The following is a 21,353-nucleotide window of genomic DNA, read 5'->3' on the forward strand; positions in this document are numbered from 1 at the left end:
TTTCCTCCTCAGTTGATAAACTAAGATACTGCAGTTACCTGAAAATCTTATAAATACACTGTTGCCAAAAGTCTTCGCTCGTCTGCCTTCACACGCATATGAACTTAAGTGACTACCATTCTTAATCCATAGCGTTTAATATGATGTCGGCCCACCCTTTGCAGCTATAACAGTTTCAACTCTTCTGGGAAGGCTTTCCACAAGGTTTAGGAGTGTGTTTATGGGAATTTTTGACCATTCTTCCAGAAGCGCATTTGTGAGGTCAGACACTGATGTTGGACAAGAAGGCCTGGCTTGCAGTCTCCACCCTAATTCATCCCAAAGGTGTTCTATAAAGTTTGGAGGTCTGTAGTGATTGACTCTGCAGAAAGTTGGCGACCTCTGCGCACTATGCGCCTCAGCATCCGCCGTCCCTGCTCTGTCATTTTATGTGGCCTACCACTTGGTGACCGAGTTAATGTCATTCCCAATCGCTTCCACTTTGTTATAATACCACTGACAGTTGACTGTGGAATATTTAGTAGTGAGGAAATTTCACGACTGGACCTGTTGCACAGGTGGCATCCTATCACGGTACCACGCTGTAATTCACTGAGCTCCTGAGAGCGACCCATTCTTTCACAAATGTTTGTAGAAGCAGTCTGCATGCCTAGGTGCTTGGTTTTATACACATGTAGCCATGGAAGTGATTAAAACACCTGAATTCAATGATCTAGATGGGTGAGTGAATAATTTTGGCAATATAGTGTACGTTTGTAGTGCCAAACTAGCTCAGCAAAATGACAGACTACACTCTCACTATAAGTGTAGACTAACAGATGCTTCAGCACCACTTGCTCTTACTGTTACGTTGCATCATGAATTGCATTCGGACTATTTTTAAACTAAAAAAATGCATTAAACCAATCTTAACCAGCTTATAAAGTCATGACCTTATATTTTTCTTTTACATTTCAAAACCCTAAGGTTTATAATCCAGTTGCTGACAGGAAACACTGCAAAATGATTCAGCTAATTTTACTTTATTAGAAGTAGAATCAGGGGTGAAGCTGTGGTACCATCCACATTTTTTTTAGGATTAGAGGCTCTACTGATAAGCATCCTTTATTTAATGTAGAAATAAATGAATAAATGTAGTGTACAAAATGTTTGATTTACAGATTAACAATTATGTAATTAAATAAATAACTAATTATTGTTCAACTAACAATCAGTCAGGGCACAAGCTGGACTAAAGTGGCACCTGCACTGTTCTTGTGTAATGTAATGTATCTAATTCGTTACTACATAAAATGTAAAAAAATAAATAAATAAATAAACAATAGTGCATATACTAATTAATAATTCCTGTATGTATCACAAAGGCACACACACACAATCACGTTGTTTTAATTATATTAAAAGATAAAATCCTCTTCAAATTTTCTAGCAATTCAGAATCTTATTACTTTGGTACGTATATACCAAATTTAGTTGATCTATATTTACATAAAATAAGATTAAAAAGCATTTATGTTAAAACACAGTCTGCAAAAAAAAAAATGGTGTTATTCTATTATTATTATTGTTATTATTATTATTAGTATTATTGTTATTAGTATTGTTATTATTATTATTATTGTATTATTAGTATTATTATTTTTATTATTATTGTTGTTGTTATATTATTATTATTATTGTTATTATTATTATTACTATTGTTATTATTATTATTATTGTTATTAGTATTTTTGTTATTATTATTATTATTATTGTTAGTGTTGTTATTATTATTATTATTATTATTATTATTATTATTATTATTGGTGTTATTATTATTGTTATTGTTATTGTTATTGTTATTATTATTATTATTACTTATAATTTCCTTGCCCTAAATTAAGTATTATTGCAAAAAAAGATAATCACCAGTAATAAATGACCTACCAAAGTGTCTAGTTTAGTTTATCTTTAGCTTTAAATTTGCCCATCATTTTTAAATCCATGCACAAGATTATCCATTTAACATATTTTTTCTCAAAAATTTCCAATCCGTTTCGGAGCTTATTACTTTGGTACAACTGGTTAAAAATGGGATTATAATATGTCCTTTTCCCAGCTGGTACTTGTAATGTATATCCAAAAAGTTCTTTGACAGTGTTCTTAGTATTAATCTCAAGCTTAATGAATCATGAAGTGCTAAAATTCCTAGTAGTTTGATGTAATATTTCTCTGGTAGGACACTGGCAAGGACAGCTCTCTGCTCTTCATGCCCAATGTTCTGAAGGTGTACCTGGAGAACGGACAGACCAAGTCGTTTCGCTTCAACAACAGCACGTCCATTAAGGTTAGTTCTTCTTTTAAGTCTCACATGAAGTGTCAATGTCGGACCTGTCAGATCAGCTCCTGATTCACTCAAATCTCTCATTTATTTGATGTTGTTATGATTTAAATGTCACGTTGTGTTATAGGATGTCATCATGACGCTACAGGAGAAGCTTTCTATCAAGTGCATTGAGCATTTCTCTCTAGTGCTGGAACAGAGGATGGAGGACATGAGCAGCAGGCTGTTGCTCCTGCATGAACAGGAGATGCTAATTCAGGTACAAGTTAACCCTTGTTACCCATAATGCACTCCCACTATATTCAATTTGAATATACTTTAGATAAAATGATTCATAGCTGATTACCAAATGCACGCTCCTTAATGTACTCAGTAAATTTAATTGAAATACACAAAAACACTCAAATTTAAAATGCGTTTAGGAAAAGCTTACATTATTTCTCAGAGTTGCTAGCAGGATTGATTCAGTGAGTTGAGTAAAGCCAAAATTAGCTGCTACCTACGGCCTAGGCATACCAGTAATGTCCTTTCAAGGTCTTTAATGGTTTTAAAAACCTGAGCTGAAGATGTAAGTTTTGGATATGAGCTCCCGGAGCTGATATATGATTATTTTCTGAACTCATAAAATAAAATTATCCATAAAAGCTGTTAGCAGGTACCAGCTGCTGTAAAAGCCTCATCTCGATTGTCTGGTAGAACTTGCAGAAATAAGATAAAGAGACAAGACAAAGACTGACAGCCACCCGATTGGTATTTGGTATCAGACTGGTATCGGATTGGTATTCAGCAGGTGAAGCAGCCTGTGTGTGCTATTTATCAAGCCGAGCTGAAGCACAGCGCAGGCTCTCTGTGTTTTAATGAGGCTCTGAAGGCTCATCGAGTGGATCGTTTTATATGCACACAGCACAGGCAACATCTGATGTAAGAGCCACTACGCAAGCAGAAATGGAAATCAGGTGGCTGAAGATGTCAGACACCAAGAGGAAAAGCTTTGTTAGGCAATTTTATTCACAGTACTGAAGAACGAACAGAAATGAGCAAGCAAAAGGAAATTTTACGTAACAAAACTTCAACCAAAGTATTTAGACACCTGACCATGATCTTGTTGTGCTTCACATTCCAAGCCCATGTCTGTTAATATGAAATTGCCTACCCTTCCCCTTCTCTGTTCTGGGAAGGGCTTTTACACAATTTTTTGAATGTGTCTGTCAGACTTTGTAAAATCAAGCACTAATTATGGATGAAAAATCCTCCAATTAAAAAGAACAGAACGGGCTGCATTTCAAACAGCATACTGCTGTACTACATAGCATGGTAATGAGGTGCATTGGTTATCATCACAATTCTCATTCGCATATACTATGTTGTATCAAGTGACTCGGTGGGCAGCACTGTCGCCTCACAGCAAGAAGGTCCTGGGTTTGATTCCCAGGTGGACCAGTTTGGGTCCTTTCTGTGTGGAGTCCAAAGACATGTCAATAGATGGATGGAGGGATGGAGGGATGGATGGAGGGATGGATGGAGGGATGGATGGATGGATGGATGGATGGATGGATGGATGGATGGATGGATGGATGGATGGATGGATGGATGGATAGATGGATAGATAGATAGATAGATAGATAGATAGATAGATAGATAGATAGATAGATAGATAGATAGATAGATAGATTCTAAACACCCCAGATGGAACTTGAACCCTAAATCTCTGGCTTAGGAGGCCAGTGCCTTATCCATTAGGCCACTGGGGCTAAAGTGATTGTAAGTGAGGTGAATTGGAGATACTAAAATTGTCCAGGACTATTTCACATTAAACTTTATTTGATGAATCTTGTGTAACCTGTAACTACCTGTCCTGTCATAAATGGAACCAAAGTGTGTAAAACATCACCTTAATTTCTAATAAACAAACAAACAGCCACTTGCCAGCCATTCTGTAGTATCAATGGAAACATGTAATAAGTGTGAATATTGTATGTAGAAGGGTTTGTTTATTCAAGATGCAATCCTTAATGGACTATTTTAGTAAATCAGCCTATTTTTAAATGTTTTTGCAGGTGTTTAGTAAAAGCACAAATATTTAGTAAATCAGAGCCTTAATCTAAAAGGATAGTTGAAACAATAAGGTTCATGAGAACAGTGAGTGGTGAAGTTTTGCATTTCCGTAGTACTTTGTCCTTACCACAATGACACTATTCTTAATCCACTTTTTTATCTTTGTAAAGGTTACGCAGAGACCAGAGTCACACAAGATGAAATGCTTTTTCAGAATCAGCTTCGTTCCTAAGGATCCAATCGACCTTCTCAGAAGGGATGTGGTGGCTTTTGAATATCTCTATGTCCAAGTGAGTAAAACAGCTGTGGAAAGAAATATGAAATATGAGTTTGAGCAGTAGAACGTTTTATACTTCAAAAAACACCTAAACAGGTTTGATCTATGAAGGGTTTTAATTAAATGATTTTTGTTGTTGTCTTCTACAGAGCTACAGGTAGTCTTGGAGTCTTTGAGTGTGATGTGTGTGTTGTTTATCTGTTAGTTTTTAGCCTGGAAACATTTACTTACTCATTAGTTTTAAATAAAAGTAATAGCTAGCATTTTAATTAAAATGTGCAAAGTAATTTAAATGTAAAAATAATAAACTTTTCAGATTATATTCCAAAAGCATGAGTATTCATATAAAATAAATACAGAGGCCAGAGTTCTGTGCAGGCTACTGGAGTTCTTTTGCACTAAAACTAGTAAGCGGGGTCCATGAGGACATAATTTGACAGAACATTCCTCACAGATCTTGGACAAACATGGCAGTGACCAGAACTGAGGCACAAACCCAGGTCTCCAGGATTCATGTTGCTTTGTTGCACCCACTACATCCACTGCACCACCATGCCATCCAACAATGATAATGTGACTAGTAATTTAATGAAGTGGATCTTTAGCTATGCTGAATTAAAACGATTCTGTAAGCATTAAAATGTCCTTTTTTAGAGCAGAGGTCCAACAAGAAAAAATGAGGATGCAAAAACTTAACAAGTATAAGTGAATACAACACTAGCAATCAAGGGTTAAGGGCCTTGCTCAGGGGCCCAGCAGTGACAACTTGGTGTTGGTGGGCTCAAACCAGTGACGTTCTGATCACTTATCAATTACCTTAACCTCTGAGCTACCTGCTGTTTTACTGGCACACTGTGCACACTGTCTCATCTCTCCTCTTCACCCCAGAGAAGAGTAGCTATTGACCTTCAAATCCTGTGAGCATCATTTGGCCCATCCTCTCCCTCCTCACACTTTAAAAGACTCCATCTTATATCTAGCACATAATCCTGGTCATAATGAACCTCTTAATCATCTATTATGTTTCTCTGCAGACCGTCTTCATCTGCATTTTAATCTGAATCTTTGACCATAACTATCCTCTGATTAAACCATAACTGACCCAAGAATAAAAAGAAAAGACATAACTTTTATGGAAACGTCATCTCTTGATATTATGGTGGATCAAATAGATCAGACAAACTATATAACAGTGAAAAGAAGTGGTTGGTTACTGCACTTGTGTCAGAGGGGGCCTGTGAAGCGACATGCAGTCAGGATATCTATAACTGGATATGACTAGATTAGCAGGAAAATTGGGTAAAAATGGTAAAAAAATTATAATAATAATTAAAAAAAAAAAAAAATTTTTAAAGGATATTTAAAACTATCAGGATCCATCTGGCCCCAATTTAAATGCCACAGCAAAGGGTTTGAATACTTTTGTGAATCAGAGGTTTTATTTATTTATTTTTAAATATGTTTTTACTTTGTCCTTATGGGTGATTAAGTGTAGATTGATAGGTTTAACATCATTTATATCCATTAAAGAATCAAATCCACAATACATTAAGTGTGCAAAAATCAAAAGAGTTTGAATACTTTTTAAATCCACGGTTTGAAGAAACTAAAACTAAACTACACATATTAATGAACTAACTAAACTAAACGAAAAAGAACATATTCAAAATGTATAAAAAGTGAATACTAATAAAAAACACGTTTCCATTGCTCAGAAATCATGTGATCTGCATCACGCATAAGACATTCAGTAAAACATATAAGGCTGTAGTATTGTGCTCTAATGTGGTTTTATCATCCTTTCTTATCATTCTCAGAGCTGTAATGATGTGGTGCGGGAGCGTTTCGGTCCTGAGCTGAAGTATGAAGCTGTTTTTCATCTTGCTGCTCTACAGATGTACATCCTCACCCTCACCAACCACCCGACACAGAAAGTCTCACTAAAGTACATCCAGTGAGTAGCAGCTGACTATATCTACAGGATACAAAAGTGAACTGCTTAATTTTAGCGAATCCCTTAATCTCCCCCATCAGAACTGAGATATAATTCAGAGCAGCACTGTTTACCGGAGGATTTCTGTGACTGAAAGTCCAGTGATTATTGTTTTCAGCTGTAATTCCATCACCTTTCATCAGCGTGTAACTACAAATGTAACTACATAACTGAGAGTAGCACTATCATCTAAAATCAGTTAGTTATGTTTCAAACGTCAGCTGATGTTTCTAAACTGAATAGTTTAAATTTGACAGATGATTCCTAAGTTTGCATACCCTTCTTAAAGCCTCTAACCTTAAATCATAAATCATATTCACTGCTTAAAAAATAAATTGAAAAACTGGTATCACTATCAAATTTAGTGTCTATCTAATTGTGCTGAACCCTCGACTACCTCTCCCTGGCAATCTCTCCAGGGTATCAGCTGATAGCTAGACACTGTGAAATTTTCGTGTCATCAAGATGATCAGCTCATGTGTCGACTGTAATCTCTATTCAAGTATTTGAAATACAAATGTGGAGGAGGACACACAAACTGAGCAGTCATCACTCATCACCCAGCATCACCTTCCGAAGGCCTTATATCAAATTTACAAACAATTCCCTTCCTAAGACGCTCAGGTGGCGCAGCAGTAATATACTCTAGTCCACTATCACTGAGATCTGGGGTTCAAATCTCAGCGATTCTGTTGGCTGGGTCGGGCGTCTACACAGACAGGATGGGCTATGACTGATTTGGGATGGCCAAACAGCCTAGGCATTGGGGAGTGCCCTTGTTAGTGGATCCAGCATAATATCTGTGCCAAAAATTGGGAGGTTTTTTTTTACTGACATCCAATTGTACCAATTAAAAACATAAGTCATCTAAATGTCATTTCCCACCACTGAGATATGACATGTTTAACACATAACATATACCTCTATACAGAAATTATATATTATATAATTATAATTATATATAGACACTTTTAGATTTACTAGAATTTCTGGAAACTCTGTTACACACAAACTGTGATCTGATCTTCCTCCAAGTCATACTAATATGTATTGACATTCAGCATAAAATAAACCAATAAAACAGTTTCAGTTTATGAAATCATTAATAAATAATGTACAGTCCAGACTGAAAGTGGTATTTGAGCCTGTAGCGCTTCTTCAAATGCTAGGTGTTCCAGTTAATAACTTGGGTGTGTGGGCTGTAGACTCTGAGTCTGCTCTTCATAAGAAAGATAAGTGAACCATGAAGAGAAGACGTGTGCAGATAGCTAAAGCTGGAAAGGCTTTTAAATACGTGGGTGTTTTACAGAAAATTCAGTACTGTTGCTATTCTGCATGGTTCAGTCCTAAACACAATAAAAAATGTCTGCAGAAATGGAGTATAGTAGTTCAGTACTTGAACCGGGGGCAGAGGCTCTCATGTGAGCTGTAGAGGTACTTCAGAGAGGACACAAACATTTCACACCAGTTCAACCTGGTGTATTTTAGGTTGCTTTAATGTTTAAATGTGCAAAACTGAACCTGGCAATGTTCCTTCTACAGAGGTTACAATGTTTTAAACCAAATGGTGTAATACACCGACTAGGCATTACATTATGACCACTGACAGATGAAGTGAATAACACTGATCATCTCTTCATCACGGCACCTGTTAGTGGGTGGGATATATTAGGCAGCAAGTAAACATTTTATCCTCAGAGTTGATGTTAGAAGCAGGAAAAATGGGCGAGGGTGAGGATTTGAGCGAGTTTGATAAGAGCCAGATTGTGATGGCTAGACGACTGGGTCAGAGCATCTCCAAAACTGAAGCTCTTGTGGGGTGTTCCCGGTCTGCAGTGGTCAGAATCTATCAAAAGTGGTCCAAGGAAGGAACAGTGGTAAACCGGCGACAGGGTCATGGTGCGACCAAGGCTCATTGATGCACGTGGGGAGCGAAGGCTGGTCCGTGTGGTCCGATCCAACAGACGAGCTACTGTAGCTCAAACTGCTGAAGAAGTTAATGCTGGTTCTGATAGAAAGTGTCAGAATACACAGTGCATCATAGTTGCAGGGAAAGGGGAACCAACACAATATTAGGAGGCTGGTCATAATGTTATGCCAGATCGGTGTATGTTTTATGTTTGAATAATAAAATTTACATACATGGAATATTTAAGTGTACAAAACTGGACAAGATATAAAAGTGTTGCTGTGATCTGCTGGTCCTCACACTGCTCACACTGTTCTTCTGTCCTGTAGGAAGCAGTGGGGTTTGGCTCATTTCTTATCTTCCTCAGTGCTCTCCAGCATGAAGGAGAAGAACATCAAGAAAGCTCTGACTCACATACTGAAAACCAATCAGAATTTGGTGCCTCCCGGGAAAAAGGTAAGTTCCACAATGGCCAGCGCATACATTTAAATATGTTCAGTGATTCTTTGTGCGTGATACAGATCTCCATTTGAAGCTATCTCATGCTGGTGAAAAGAAGTGGTCTGTACTGCACACGTGTTATAGATTGGGAGGAAAATTGGTGGAATATGCGTAGAATTCATCATAGGTTGTGTGTGTGTGTCAGTAACCCAAGACTGCCATGGACATGCATGTCTTACCTGTGTGTTAAGTTTTGACTTCAACTTTAAATGTTGGAAGAGAGACATCTAGTGGTGAAAGACAGAACCTCAGTGAATCAGGAATCTAAAAACTAATGTCTTTACTTATTTAAAGCATCATTTAAGATTTATTACATGAATAATGATTTAAATTAATAGGGAATACATGGTAAATGTATTTGCAGAATGTATACCCACTTTAACAAAAGAAAAACCTTTCCTCCCAAAGTGTCACCAGTGTAGCTGGTCTTTTATGATACACCACATCCTTTAGGGTCCCCACAGGGGTGTTAAATCAGGAGGACATGAAGAAATTATCTATTAAAGTGTGTATACATTTTTTACCCTTCTGTATATTAAAATCTTTCGGTATATTAAAAGCTTTCGGTTCGAAACTCGGTGTTGCCACCGGTCGGCTGGGCGCCATCTTGCGGGCATAATTGGCAGTGCCTGCAGCAGATACTAATTGGCCATCGTATCTGCAGGGTGGGGGCCGGACTATGTGCGGGTGGGTCTTCATACGCTGTGTAAGGACCCTGATTGGCGGAAGAGACGCCTGTGCAGAATGCAGGGGCGAGAAGAGGAGGGGCTGTGCACTTGTCGGAAGAGGCGTGTACAGTGACGTGCTCTTCTCGGATGCAATCTGGTATCTCTCAGCAAAGGAAGACAAAATTGAATGCGCTAAATCGGGAGGAAAATGGGGAGAAAATGCATTAAAAAAAATATTTTTAATCTTTATATAAATTAAATAATAGGTGTTTATTATGCTGGCCAGCTAATCCACTCTCTGGAAACTGCATTTATTATTTTATAGTTTGTAGTTAAATCAAAATAAAACAATTCAATTTTCTCAAATGTTTTCCAGCTTACTATTTTGCAAGCGAAGGTTCACTACCTAAAGTATCTCAGTGATCTGCGACTGTACGGAGGAAGAGTATTTAAATCTCTTTTACTGGTAAGTGATCAGAATGACGTTTTAGGCTAAATCCCGACGTATTCAGGCTGGTACACAGATGACATGAATCTGTTTTTCTTTCCTTTTCTTTTCTTATGAAGCATATGGAAAAGCAAACAGAGGTCACATTACTGGTGGGCCCGAGGTACGGTATCAGTCATGTCATCAATACCAAGACCAGTCTAGTGGCTCTGCTGGCAGACTTCAGCCATGTTAACCGCATCGAGATCCTTACAGAGGACGAGGTCTACGTGCGGGTAGAACTACACGTGTTAGACGTCAAGGTGAGATTTTCATAAGCTGACTAATGTTTTCTTACCACAGTCAGGAGATCTCAATAATGAACAGTACACACATACACACACACACACCCATTCACTTATAGAGCAATTCAGTGTCTCCAATTAACCTGACTGCATGTCTTTTTACTGTGGGAGGAAACCGGAGCTCCCGGAGGAAACCCACGCAGACATGGGGAGAACATGCAAACTCCACACAGAAAGGACCCAGACCACCCCGCATGGGGATCGAACCCAGGACCTTCTTGCTGTGAGGCGACAGTGCTACCCACTTAGCCACCGTGCCGCCCTATTTACATTTTATTTACCTCCTTTTTTCTTAATTTATGTATTTTTTTAATTGTTCATCTCTTGCATTTAATTTCTTTATTTTATTGCTATTTTAAGCATTAATTGTTAAATGTTTTCCTTCCATGTTTTATTGGTTGCATTTTTATTTTATTGTGTAATGTTTATTCATATTTTGTCCTCTTTCTTCCTTTTATTTGTTTTTAATCATACAATAAACGAAGAGTTTTTAATGTGTCATAGCAAACGTTAAACCTACATTTTTAATTAGTTCTGACAGTAGTTTAGAAACCAATTTATTAGAGGCACAGCGCAGGTTGAATGTTTTAGAGACAAAGTTAGGGAGGAGAGATTGAGACCTTCTGGCCATGTGCAGAGGAGGGATAAGAGCTATATCAGGTGCTGAGGAGGAGAGAAAGGCAAAGAGGAGGTTTATGGATGGGGGAGAACATGCAGGTGGTTGGTGTGACAGAGGAGGATGTTCAGGACCGGGCAAGACCAAAGATCCACTGTGGCGAGCCCTAACAAAAACAGAAGACGTACTTATAGTGTTTCATTATCAGTGTTTCTTTATGTAGTCTTCAGTATTATTCCTTGTTTTTAACAGCCTATCACACTAATAATGGAGTCCAGTGATGCCATGAACTTGGCTTGTCTAACAGCTGGATACTATCGGCTTCTGGTGGATTCTCGTCGCTCCATCTTCAATATGGCTCACAGCAGCAGCACAGGTGATATGGACAGTGGTAAGTGGATATGCATTGTATTCATTTATTTAATAATACTACTTAATTCCCCCTTTTTCTCCCAACTTAACATTTCCAATTAGCCTTGCGCATCTGAGGCCCTGATCGCTTCTGACACGTGTGCAGTCCATGACCCCTCTTATTCGCCCATATTGCTGTGAATTTGCACTTGAGGCCAGTGTCATGCACTGATCTCCACGTTCCTCCACTTTTGTACAGGCACCTCAGGCTAAAAATCAGGGTCCCTACACAGCGTCAAAGACCCCGCCCCTTTTTAGTCCGGTCTTTCTCATCCAGCGGACTAGAGGCCAATTTTGTCTGATGCAGGCACTGCCAATTGTGCCTGCTAGGGGGGTCCAGCCAACCGGTAGCAGAGCTGAGATTCAAACTCAAAGGGTTCAGAATCCCAGCGTTTGTGCGCTAGTGGAATATTCCGCTGCACCACCTAGGCACTGCATATTTTATTCTTGTATTGTTCATCACAAGTTCTTCACAAGTAAGGTTGTTTAGATATTTAACACTCACTCACTCACTCACTTTCTTAACCGCTTATTCAATTAGGGTCGCGGGGGGTGTGCTGGAGCCTATCCCAGCTTTTCAATTAATGCAAGGTACACAGTAACACCCTGGACGGGGCGCCAGTCCATCACAGACACACACACACACACCCATTGACCTATAGGGCAATTCAGTGTCTCCAATTAACCTTACTGCATGTCTTTGGACTGTGGGAGGAAACCGGAGCTCCCGGAGAAACCCACGCAGACACGGGGAGAACATGCAAACTCCACACAGACAGGACCCGGACCGCCCCACCTAAGGATTGAACCCAGGACCTTCTTGCTGTGAGGCCACAGTGCTACCCACTTAGCCACCATGCCGCCCTTTTTTTACCAAAGCTTTCATTGAGAATGTGTGTGTTCTAACTGATGAGATGTTTTTATCCATTTCAGGCCAGGATCCTAGAGAGCTTGAGTGGCCGTACAGCACCTCTTTAGGCACCAGTGAAGAGCTATGCTTTCAAGAAAGCAGGGATCCTTATCAGGATGGATCTGATTCCCCAGAGGACCAAGAAGCCGAAAAGACCACAACCTCTGCTTACGTCCCAGAGCCCCGTCTGCCCTTATATCCAGTCCAAAGTGCTGAAAGGTCACAAGTGACTAAAATAACCCCCAAACCACCACCTTATCCATCTGCACGGCTCCAACCTCAGGACTCTCCTCGCAGTGCAAAGGTGTCCTTCATTTTCAGAAACCCTCCTTTGCAACATTTAAGCCCTCAGAACCTCGGCTACCACCGCCTGATGGATGAGAGTCCTGAATCGCTGGAACGACCTGCTTTCATGAATAATGATTTGGCTTTTACCACTCAGATGAGATCACATGTCTACAGTAATATTGGTGAGGGCGAAATCTTCGGCAGCGCTGAAGGTATAGAGGAGCCTCTGCTGAGAGAACTGTGCTATGCTGAGACCACTGATGATGTGGAGGATGAGGATGAAGCTAGCTGTGAAGAGGACACGCCCGCTACCCCCGGAGAGGGGGAATTGGGACTGCCGACAAGTAAAGCAACGCTCCTCACTCTGTCCGGCTCCAGTGACGATATCATAGACTTGACTACACTTCCGCCCCCGGAGGGAGATGACGACGACGAAGAAAACGATTCAATTCTCCTCTCTCTAAACATGGCCATCGCTGCACCACCACCTGGGTTCAGAGACAGCTCCGATGAGGAGGGCACCGAGGGCAAAATCAGAGCTCAAAGATCCTGTGATAATGAGAGTATCCCTGTGTCCTTGATTGATGCTGTCTCTGCACATGGGGAGGGCAGCAGTGTCAGGACCCTGGATCATGCTGTTGTGAACACACTGCAAGCGCTGGAAACACTCGCTGTATCTGAGGAGGCCAACCACAGTCAGTCTAACAATATTACAGGTCAGTAAATAATTACTGCCTTTAAAAATAAGAATGATGTTTGTATTTGATAGTCACAAGACTTCCCACAGTGAAATGCACAGTGTATGTGTCCTGCCTTTTAACTACTTTTAAAATAGTTATAAATATAAAAACACATTAAATGTAATAATATAATATATATAATATTATATATATAAGATATAATATTATATCCGTTTTTAGCCCGTCCAATTGCCCGATTGCATCATGCTTCCTCTCCACCAATGCCGATCCCTGCTCTGATTGAGGAGAACGAAGCTAACCCACGCCCCCTCCGACACGTGGGCAGCAGCCGTATGCATCTTATCACCTACACTTTGACGAGTGCAGTGCAGCTCAGCGTTGTGAACGGAGAGACACACCCTGAGAGCACTCTTTTCTCATCTCGGTGCAGGCGCCATCAATTAGCCAGCAGAGGTCGTAATTGCACCAGTCATGAGAGAGAGAGAGACCCCATCCGGCTTAGTCCCACCCATATCTGAACAACAGGCCAATCGTTGTTCGTGTGGCCGCTCAGCCTCAGTCAGCAGGCAGAGCTGAGATTCGATACGATGTATTCAAGATCCCAGCTCTGGTTCCAGCATGTGTTGCCACCTGAGTGGCAAGTGGGGGCATTGTTAGCGCTTAAAGAACTCTTCTTCGAACCTTGGTGTTTATTAGAGAACCGGCCTGCATTTTCACCAGTTTTTATGAGCCAAGCATGCGCCATCAGTGGTGGGCATTGTACAATGAAAGTAAAGAGTAGTAACATGATGGCGGAGCATGTAGATTGTTGTTACAGATGTTATATTAACAAAATGCTTCAAATTTGGTCAGCCAAAACACTACAAGTCATTTCTTTTTAGTTAATAAAGGTTTAAGGGTCGCTCAGGTGGCGCAGCGGTAAAATACACTAGCACACTAGAGCTGGGATTTCTAATACATGGTATCGAATCTCAGCTCTGCCATCCGGCTGGGCGGCCGCATGAACAACGATTGGCAGTTGTTCAGGGTGGGATGAGCCGGACCAGGTTTCCTAATAACTGGTGCAATTACGACCTCTGCTGGCTGATTGATCGCGCTTGTGCAGAGTTGAGAAATAATGCTGATCAGGGTGTGGCTCTCCGTACACAAAGCTGATCCATATGAACTCACCTCGTGCAGGTGATAAGAGGCAGTTGGCTACTGCACACGTGTCGGAGGGGGCATGTGTCAGTTGCGAAGCTCCTCAGTCAGCAGTGAAGGGTTGTATCGGTAGATGTGAAGCGTAACATAATCAGGGTAATTGGATACGACTAGATTAGGGGAGAAAATTGGGAGGGCGGGGATCGGAGAAAAAAGAGAAAAATAAATAAATTAATTAATAAATAAAGGTTTAAGAGAATGAACAAGTCACAGACAGTTTTCCGGAAATTGGGTTTGTGCTTTTTAAACCATTCTGCATTAAAACAACCATTTAAACTGGACCATTGTAGTTCTAAACTGGGAATTCTGCCCAAGTTTTGCTTAAGCAACATCTACTTGATTTTTGTGGTCATTTTATAATAATAACATCTATGAATTTTTTTGTAAATAAAAATGCTATGAAAAGTTACCTGACCCTTATGTTACCCACAGGTAATGGTATAGTACGAGCTTTTAGTCCAGAGTCCTCATCAGATTCAGGAAACGAGACCAACTCCTCAGAGATGACCGAAAGCTCAGAGCAGGCTGCAGCCCAAAGACTCTCAGATGCCATGCGTCTCCTGGTGGCCACCACCGAGGGCTTCCAGCCCCTTCAGATGGAGAAGACAGAATTTCCTGTCTCACCTTGCAATAGGGGGTCCATTCCAAAGCCACCGCGCAGTCCGGCAAGAAACAGACAGGCAGAGGTTCAGTCTACAGCGGTGCCTTTAAAGCATAACTTATCTTTATCTAATACTCTAGATATGGGGCAAGGAACATCGGAAAATAGGTCCTTGGGCAAATATATGGTTAAAGCACATTCAAGCACTCTTCTGAATACTGGTAAGCGATCCAAAGCAACAACCAGTGGGAATAAACTAAACAGGAAAGTAATAGAACCCCCTGGGAAATACAACACCTTTAGTGGGAGAGAAATGAACAGAAGGAGTCAGATAAGTGTGGACAGAAAACTCTGCGAGAGGTTCCAAGTGCGACCGCCCCTGCAAGAAAATGAGCCCACTGTGACTCAGGTTGCAGAATCACATGGTTCAAGAGAGAACCAAACCAGCAGTAGCAATACTCTCAAGGTTAGTCAGGGGGAGCAACAGCCTCCTGCAGGCACTCTCTCCCCTGCAAGGAAGCTTCAGAATACCGAACAGCCTGAATCTTACAAGGACGATCAACAGAGCCATCCACCACTGAGACCGGGAATGGCACGACTTTGTGAATACCACCTAGCCAAGCGGATCTCCTCTCTGCAAACCGAAGGACAAGGTTCACTACAGGGTTCTCAGTCTTCCTCTCTGGATGCAGGCTGCAGCTCTGGAAGCAGTGCCTGCGCGACCCCAACGGACTCCCCGATCTGTGGCCCGGACTGCAAGAACCCATTCTCTGGATCCTCGTCCTCCCTCCTGCTCACGTCAAGGGAGCTGCATCCTCACGCCGACCCTGGTCTCCTGAGAAAGATGCTGCCAAATGTACATCCTGCTGGATCGGACCCATCCCTCAGTGCCCGGCCATCAAAAATCAAGGAAACTACAGGTACAGCTCGAAGGAGCAACCTTCTCAGTGATCTGCATGCAAAACTGGGCAGTGTAAAAAGTCTTAACACAAAGGAGGAAAGTGAGGCTTATTATAGGCGGTTAATAAACTATTTAACAGTCAGCCAGATGCATCAGGGGGGCAAGCTGTACAGGGCGGGATTAGGGGGAGGCAAAAGGGACAGCAGAAGGCATGTACCCAATACCTCTCTATTTTTAGACCTGGTTAAAGGTAAAGGAAACATGGTTGCCAAATGTCCCTGCATGCCACCCTCACCCTCACACCTCCTCAACCCGAATGTAGTGCACCACGCTACAACTTCTTATAGAGTAAACAAAATCCCAGGGCCAAGAATGTACCACTCATCCACCTTGCCTACTAAGTTGAAGAGGAGTCCTGACTTGCATGCTCAGAGACCCAACAGCAACCTTGAAATGAGGCCCAGTCTTTCTGAAAGGAGAGGGTCATTTTCTGGCCTCAGGTGCGAGTTAGAGAAAGGTTATAATCCTGATCAGTTCTTGTCCCTGAATAGGTACCATGGTGAGAACATACCCAATGCCAGCACAGAGGACTGGCTCAAGTCTGACTGCAGGAAGAGACTTTCTATCCAACAGACGCTTAATGATTCTCTTTGTCTCTCTAGTGTAGCTGGCACAGGACACCGTGGAATGCTGTTGGGAGGAAGAGAAGAGCCATCTGCCAATTTTCCAAGGTGTGTTAAATTGTGTGCCAGCCTGCCGCCACCCCCACCACCTCCTCCGCAAATACCTGCGCCGCCGCCGCCACCACCTCCTCAACCACCGCAATTAAGTCTGTCCAGGAGTGCCAATTACACTGTGCTAACAAAAGAGCCAGTCGTCATACCAAAAAATAACCAAATAACTACGGAAGTGCTGCATCAGTGTGACTCCAAAAACGACAGTCTAAACCGGGGCAGGGAGCTTAGAAGAAGTTCTAGTACAACCACGGGCTGTGGGAGTATTGAGGCACTGTTGGAGAAAGCAAGGGCACCATCGTTGGGCAGACTTCAACAGGACAACAGACTTCAATTCCAAGCCACTGATGGGCAACTACAGAGAAGACCTACCAAAAAAAAGCTTTCCAAAAGCCTTTCCCAGGGGTCACTGGCATCTCAGACAATGTGCTGGTCTGTCAGCAACAAAGCCTCTGAAATTCTTGCAGGGCAAAAAGATGCCAGGCATGTGAGGGCTGCACAGAAGCTGGATATGAATCCCTGGACGTGCAATGGTCCATTTAGCTACTGTTTCTTCAAAAGGAAAGGCCCGACAGAAGAGGATGAAGGAGATACGGAAGCCAGACAAAGAAGGCAGCTTGAAGCAGGACCGTTCCAAAACGACCCGAACTCTTTCCTAGAAATGGCAGCAGAGCAGTTGTATGGGGAAGTTTTGAACAACATGAGCTTCGGGGACAGACTGTCCCGTATAAATGCACTAAAGGATCACAAATATGTGTTCCCTACGGTTTTCCTTGATGTTAGAAGACAGGCAAGTGAGCTGATTGCCGTGGTGCGCTCGAGTGTGGGTAGAAGCGATAGAGGAAGCCCGCCGATGGAGGTAGAGGAGCTAGCACAGTACAAGCAGATGCTGGCGATCGAATCCAGTAAACTTGGACAGGCATGCCAAATGATGTCCCAGGCACACAGGAGCCCAGAGGAGATGTTGCTGGCAGTCACTCGCAGTTTTCAGGTGCTTTGCTGCTTATCTGAGATCTGCATGTGCCTGGTTCGTGGCCTCGGAGCATCAGCCAGTCAGCAGCAGCGTGAGGTTGTTGCTAAGGTTGATGAAGTGGTCATGAATTATATCTGTTTGCTCCGTGCAGCCGAGGCAGCCTCGGGGGGTGCCCCCGGGGACCAGAGTCTTAAAGCACTGGCTAGCCATTCCAGCACCATGTCGGCTATCGTCAACACGCTTACCCGCTCGCTTAAGACGCTGCTCAGCAAGTAGGAATCCTCAGTTTCTAAGTCAGTCTTTATTAGCAAAGCCATAAATGGACAACGGGGGGAACTGAAAACCCCCAAAGTACTGTAAGATATACTACTGTGGCGTGCATATTTATTTTCTATAGTACTATGTATATATGTATACATTTTAAATATATACAAACTATAGAACTTTCCAATGGGCTTTAAAATCAATCATGTACCCAAATCTCTTGAAATGCTGTAGCGTCACATGTTGCTGTTTAAACTTAGAGGAGTAAAGTAGATGGTTGAACTGAAGAATCGTCATACTTAGTATTTATTGCGATCAACTAAATTGTTTCATGTACTAAAAGGCAAAATGATATCAGTAACACATAAAACAATACAATAGTTCATTTGATGGTTTAGGAAAGAATAATATGCTGGAAATTCTGTATGTTAGATTGTTTTTCTTAAAAAAATAATAACCAATATTGCATTTTAATGGCTTTTTGTATTTTTGACATCTTGGAACTGATTCCTTAACTGACCATAATATGACTTTCTATATAATAATATGAAATGACACATATAGCGTAAATACAATAATTTTTAATCTTAAAGATTAAGAGGTTAAAGATTTGCTGAAAATTTTGCAGATTTTGGAAATGTGCTGCATGTGAGACTAATTTAAAATCTCAGTAAAACAAAACATAATCAGTTGCAGAAAGCTAAAAAGGTCTTTATATATTTCCTTTATTTCTTAAAAATAGTATGCTTGCAAAAATAATACTAGGACACGACTGAAGAGTTTACAAGCCTGAAAGTATAATGCCAATTTATATAAATCAGATAATCCACACCTGTTAAGAATGAGAAAATTAATACATTGGGTTCCTAGATGCAGACAGAACCACTAGTGTTAGCAAATGTCTAAAAGAGAGTTTCTGAACTCCTCGGTTCGAAAATCGGTGTTGCCACCGTTCGGCTGGGCGCCATCTGGCGGGCATAATTGGCGGTGCCAGCAGCAGATACTAATTGGCCACCGTATCTGCAGGGTGGGGGCCGGACTATGTGTGGGTGGGATCTTCATACGCTGTGTAAGGACCCTGATTGGCGGAAGAGACGCCTGTGCAGAATGCAGGGGCGAGAAGAGGAGGGCTGTGCGCGTGTCAAAAGAGGCGTGTACAGCGACGTGCTCTCGTCGAATGCAATCTGGTATCCCTCAGCAGCGGAGGACAAATTGAGTGCGCTAAATCGGGAGGAAAATGGGGAGAAAATGCATTAAAAACAATGTCTAAAAGAGAGGAAAAGCAATCAAAATTTGCAATTTAACAATACTGTGATGGAGGAAAGAAGAAAGTGCTCACTGCACTGCACACACAGACCTACTGTGAATAAGTGTGTATGAGCAGCGTGTGTGTTCTTGAAGGTTTACAGGGGTGGTACTAAAAAGCGACCAGATAGCTTAATAAAATGAAATAAGAGTATGTTTAGAAGCATCAGACTGACAACACAACATGCCATCATACCAATAATACATGATGTGTAAAATGCAGATTTAATCCTTTTTGTAATCTCATACAAATCCTGAATGGTTTGTGGCTAAAGCATTCATTAGAAATGATACGTATAATACGTATTCTTTAACCAGACTTTTGTACTATTGTAGCAGTATACGTATATGAGAGGATTACTATCCTGGAATGTGGAACTATTAGCAAAAAATGTGTTTGCACCATAGGGTGCACCTAGCATACAAAACTGCCTCATATACATTGACCATTGTCTGTTTAAACATTGAATAACCCCTCCCCTACCTCCATTATTAAAAAGCTGGCAACAGACATTGTGGGTGGAAGGCATCCTGTGTACTCCTCTAAACACAGATCCACCCAGATGTATGAAACTTGGTAAATGTGACTCATCAAACTCATTTAATGTTTGGGGTTTTTTTCCCTCAGGGGTTCAGGTTTTGTTCTCCTTATATGAAGATTTTCAAATGTCAAACCTGCCACAACTGCTTGTCCGAACTCCTTTTATTGCTGATACACGCTGTTATTAAACAATCAACCTATTAGAACTCATCTGTACAGCTGTTTTTGTACATGTGATTTTTTTTCTTGTGCTGTTTCTGATTTCTTCACTCCCTGTTATTTTTTAATTTATTTATTAATTTAAAATTAATTTTGTAGCTTTAAAACAGACACTGTGAGCTCAGGGCTGCTAAATCTCACCTTGTTGGAATAAAACGTATAAATGTATGTCTCATACTTCCATGTAACATAAACATATGAACAATTAAGAAATGGTGTAAATGTGTCTGTTTAATCTGAACATTAGACATTTCATATATAAAATACATTGCCTTTCTGTTCAGCACAAATACTGTTTATACACTATATACCTGAGTAATCTGTGGACACCATGTCTAATAACTGAGTTCATGTGTCATTTACACCCAAGGCTAACAAGTGTATAAAATCAGTAATATAAAATAAAATATATGCTTCCTACTTTTTGTCAACAGTTTGGTCAAGGCTCTTTCTTTTTCCCTGATTGACTGCCCACCTGTGCACAAAACGACTTCCATAAAGACATGGGCTGCGGCCGCTCAGGTAGCGGTAAAAACACACGCAGGAACCAGAGCTGGATCTCGAATACATCGTATCGAATCTCAGCTCTGCCTGCCGGCTAAGGCTGAGCGGCCACATGAACAACGATTGGCCTGTTGTTCAGATATGGGTGGGACTAAGCCGGATGGGGTCTCTCTCCCATGACTGGTGCAATTACGACCTCTGCTGGCTGATTGATGGCGCCTGCACAGAGATGAGAAAAGAGTGCTCTCAGGGTGTGTCTCTCCGTACACAACGCTGAGCTGCACTGCACTCGTCGAAGTGTAGGTGATAAGATGCATACGGCACGCTGCCCATGTGTCGGAGGGGGGCGTGGGTTAGCTTCGTTCTCCTCAATCAGAGCAGGAATCGGCATAGGCGGAGAGGAAGCATGATGCAATCGGGCAATTGGACACGCTAAAAAGTGAAAAAAAGGGGAGAAAATTCATAAAGAAAAATTTAAAAAAATAATGAAATAAAATAAAGACATGGGCTGCATCCGAAATCGCATACTTAAACAGTGCATACTAGATTCAAGGCAGTATGCACTGCTCGGCCGGTATAGCAGTACACTCTTTCAGTACGCAAGTGTGCAGTATGCACACAACCTCATACATACTACGTCCGCCATCTTACCAACGTCACATGATGC

General features: G+C 41.3%; 1 protein-coding gene across 1 annotated transcript in view; it reads left to right on the forward strand.

Annotated features, from left to right (window-relative positions):
* Positions 1-18,303, forward strand: part of LOC134328321 (FERM and PDZ domain-containing protein 4-like) — a 54,820-nt gene extending 36,517 nt beyond the window's left edge. Inside the window, exons 7-16 of the mRNA XM_063009420.1 lie at positions 2,219-2,326; positions 2,451-2,582; positions 4,549-4,668; positions 6,473-6,609; positions 8,887-9,013; positions 10,103-10,192; positions 10,294-10,476; positions 11,387-11,525; positions 12,479-13,459; positions 15,077-18,303. Of these exons, the coding sequence (XP_062865490.1) occupies positions 2,219-2,326; positions 2,451-2,582; positions 4,549-4,668; positions 6,473-6,609; positions 8,887-9,013; positions 10,103-10,192; positions 10,294-10,476; positions 11,387-11,525; positions 12,479-13,459; positions 15,077-18,129 (5,070 nt within the window). The 3' untranslated portion in view covers positions 18,130-18,303. The remainder of the gene's footprint in view (positions 1-2,218; positions 2,327-2,450; positions 2,583-4,548; positions 4,669-6,472; positions 6,610-8,886; positions 9,014-10,102; positions 10,193-10,293; positions 10,477-11,386; positions 11,526-12,478; positions 13,460-15,076) is intronic.
* Positions 18,304-21,353: the final 3,050 nt, after the last annotated feature.

This window comes from Trichomycterus rosablanca, chromosome 15 (genome assembly GCF_030014385.1).
Source record: "Trichomycterus rosablanca isolate fTriRos1 chromosome 15, fTriRos1.hap1, whole genome shotgun sequence".
NCBI lineage: Eukaryota > Metazoa > Chordata > Actinopteri > Siluriformes > Trichomycteridae > Trichomycterus > Trichomycterus rosablanca.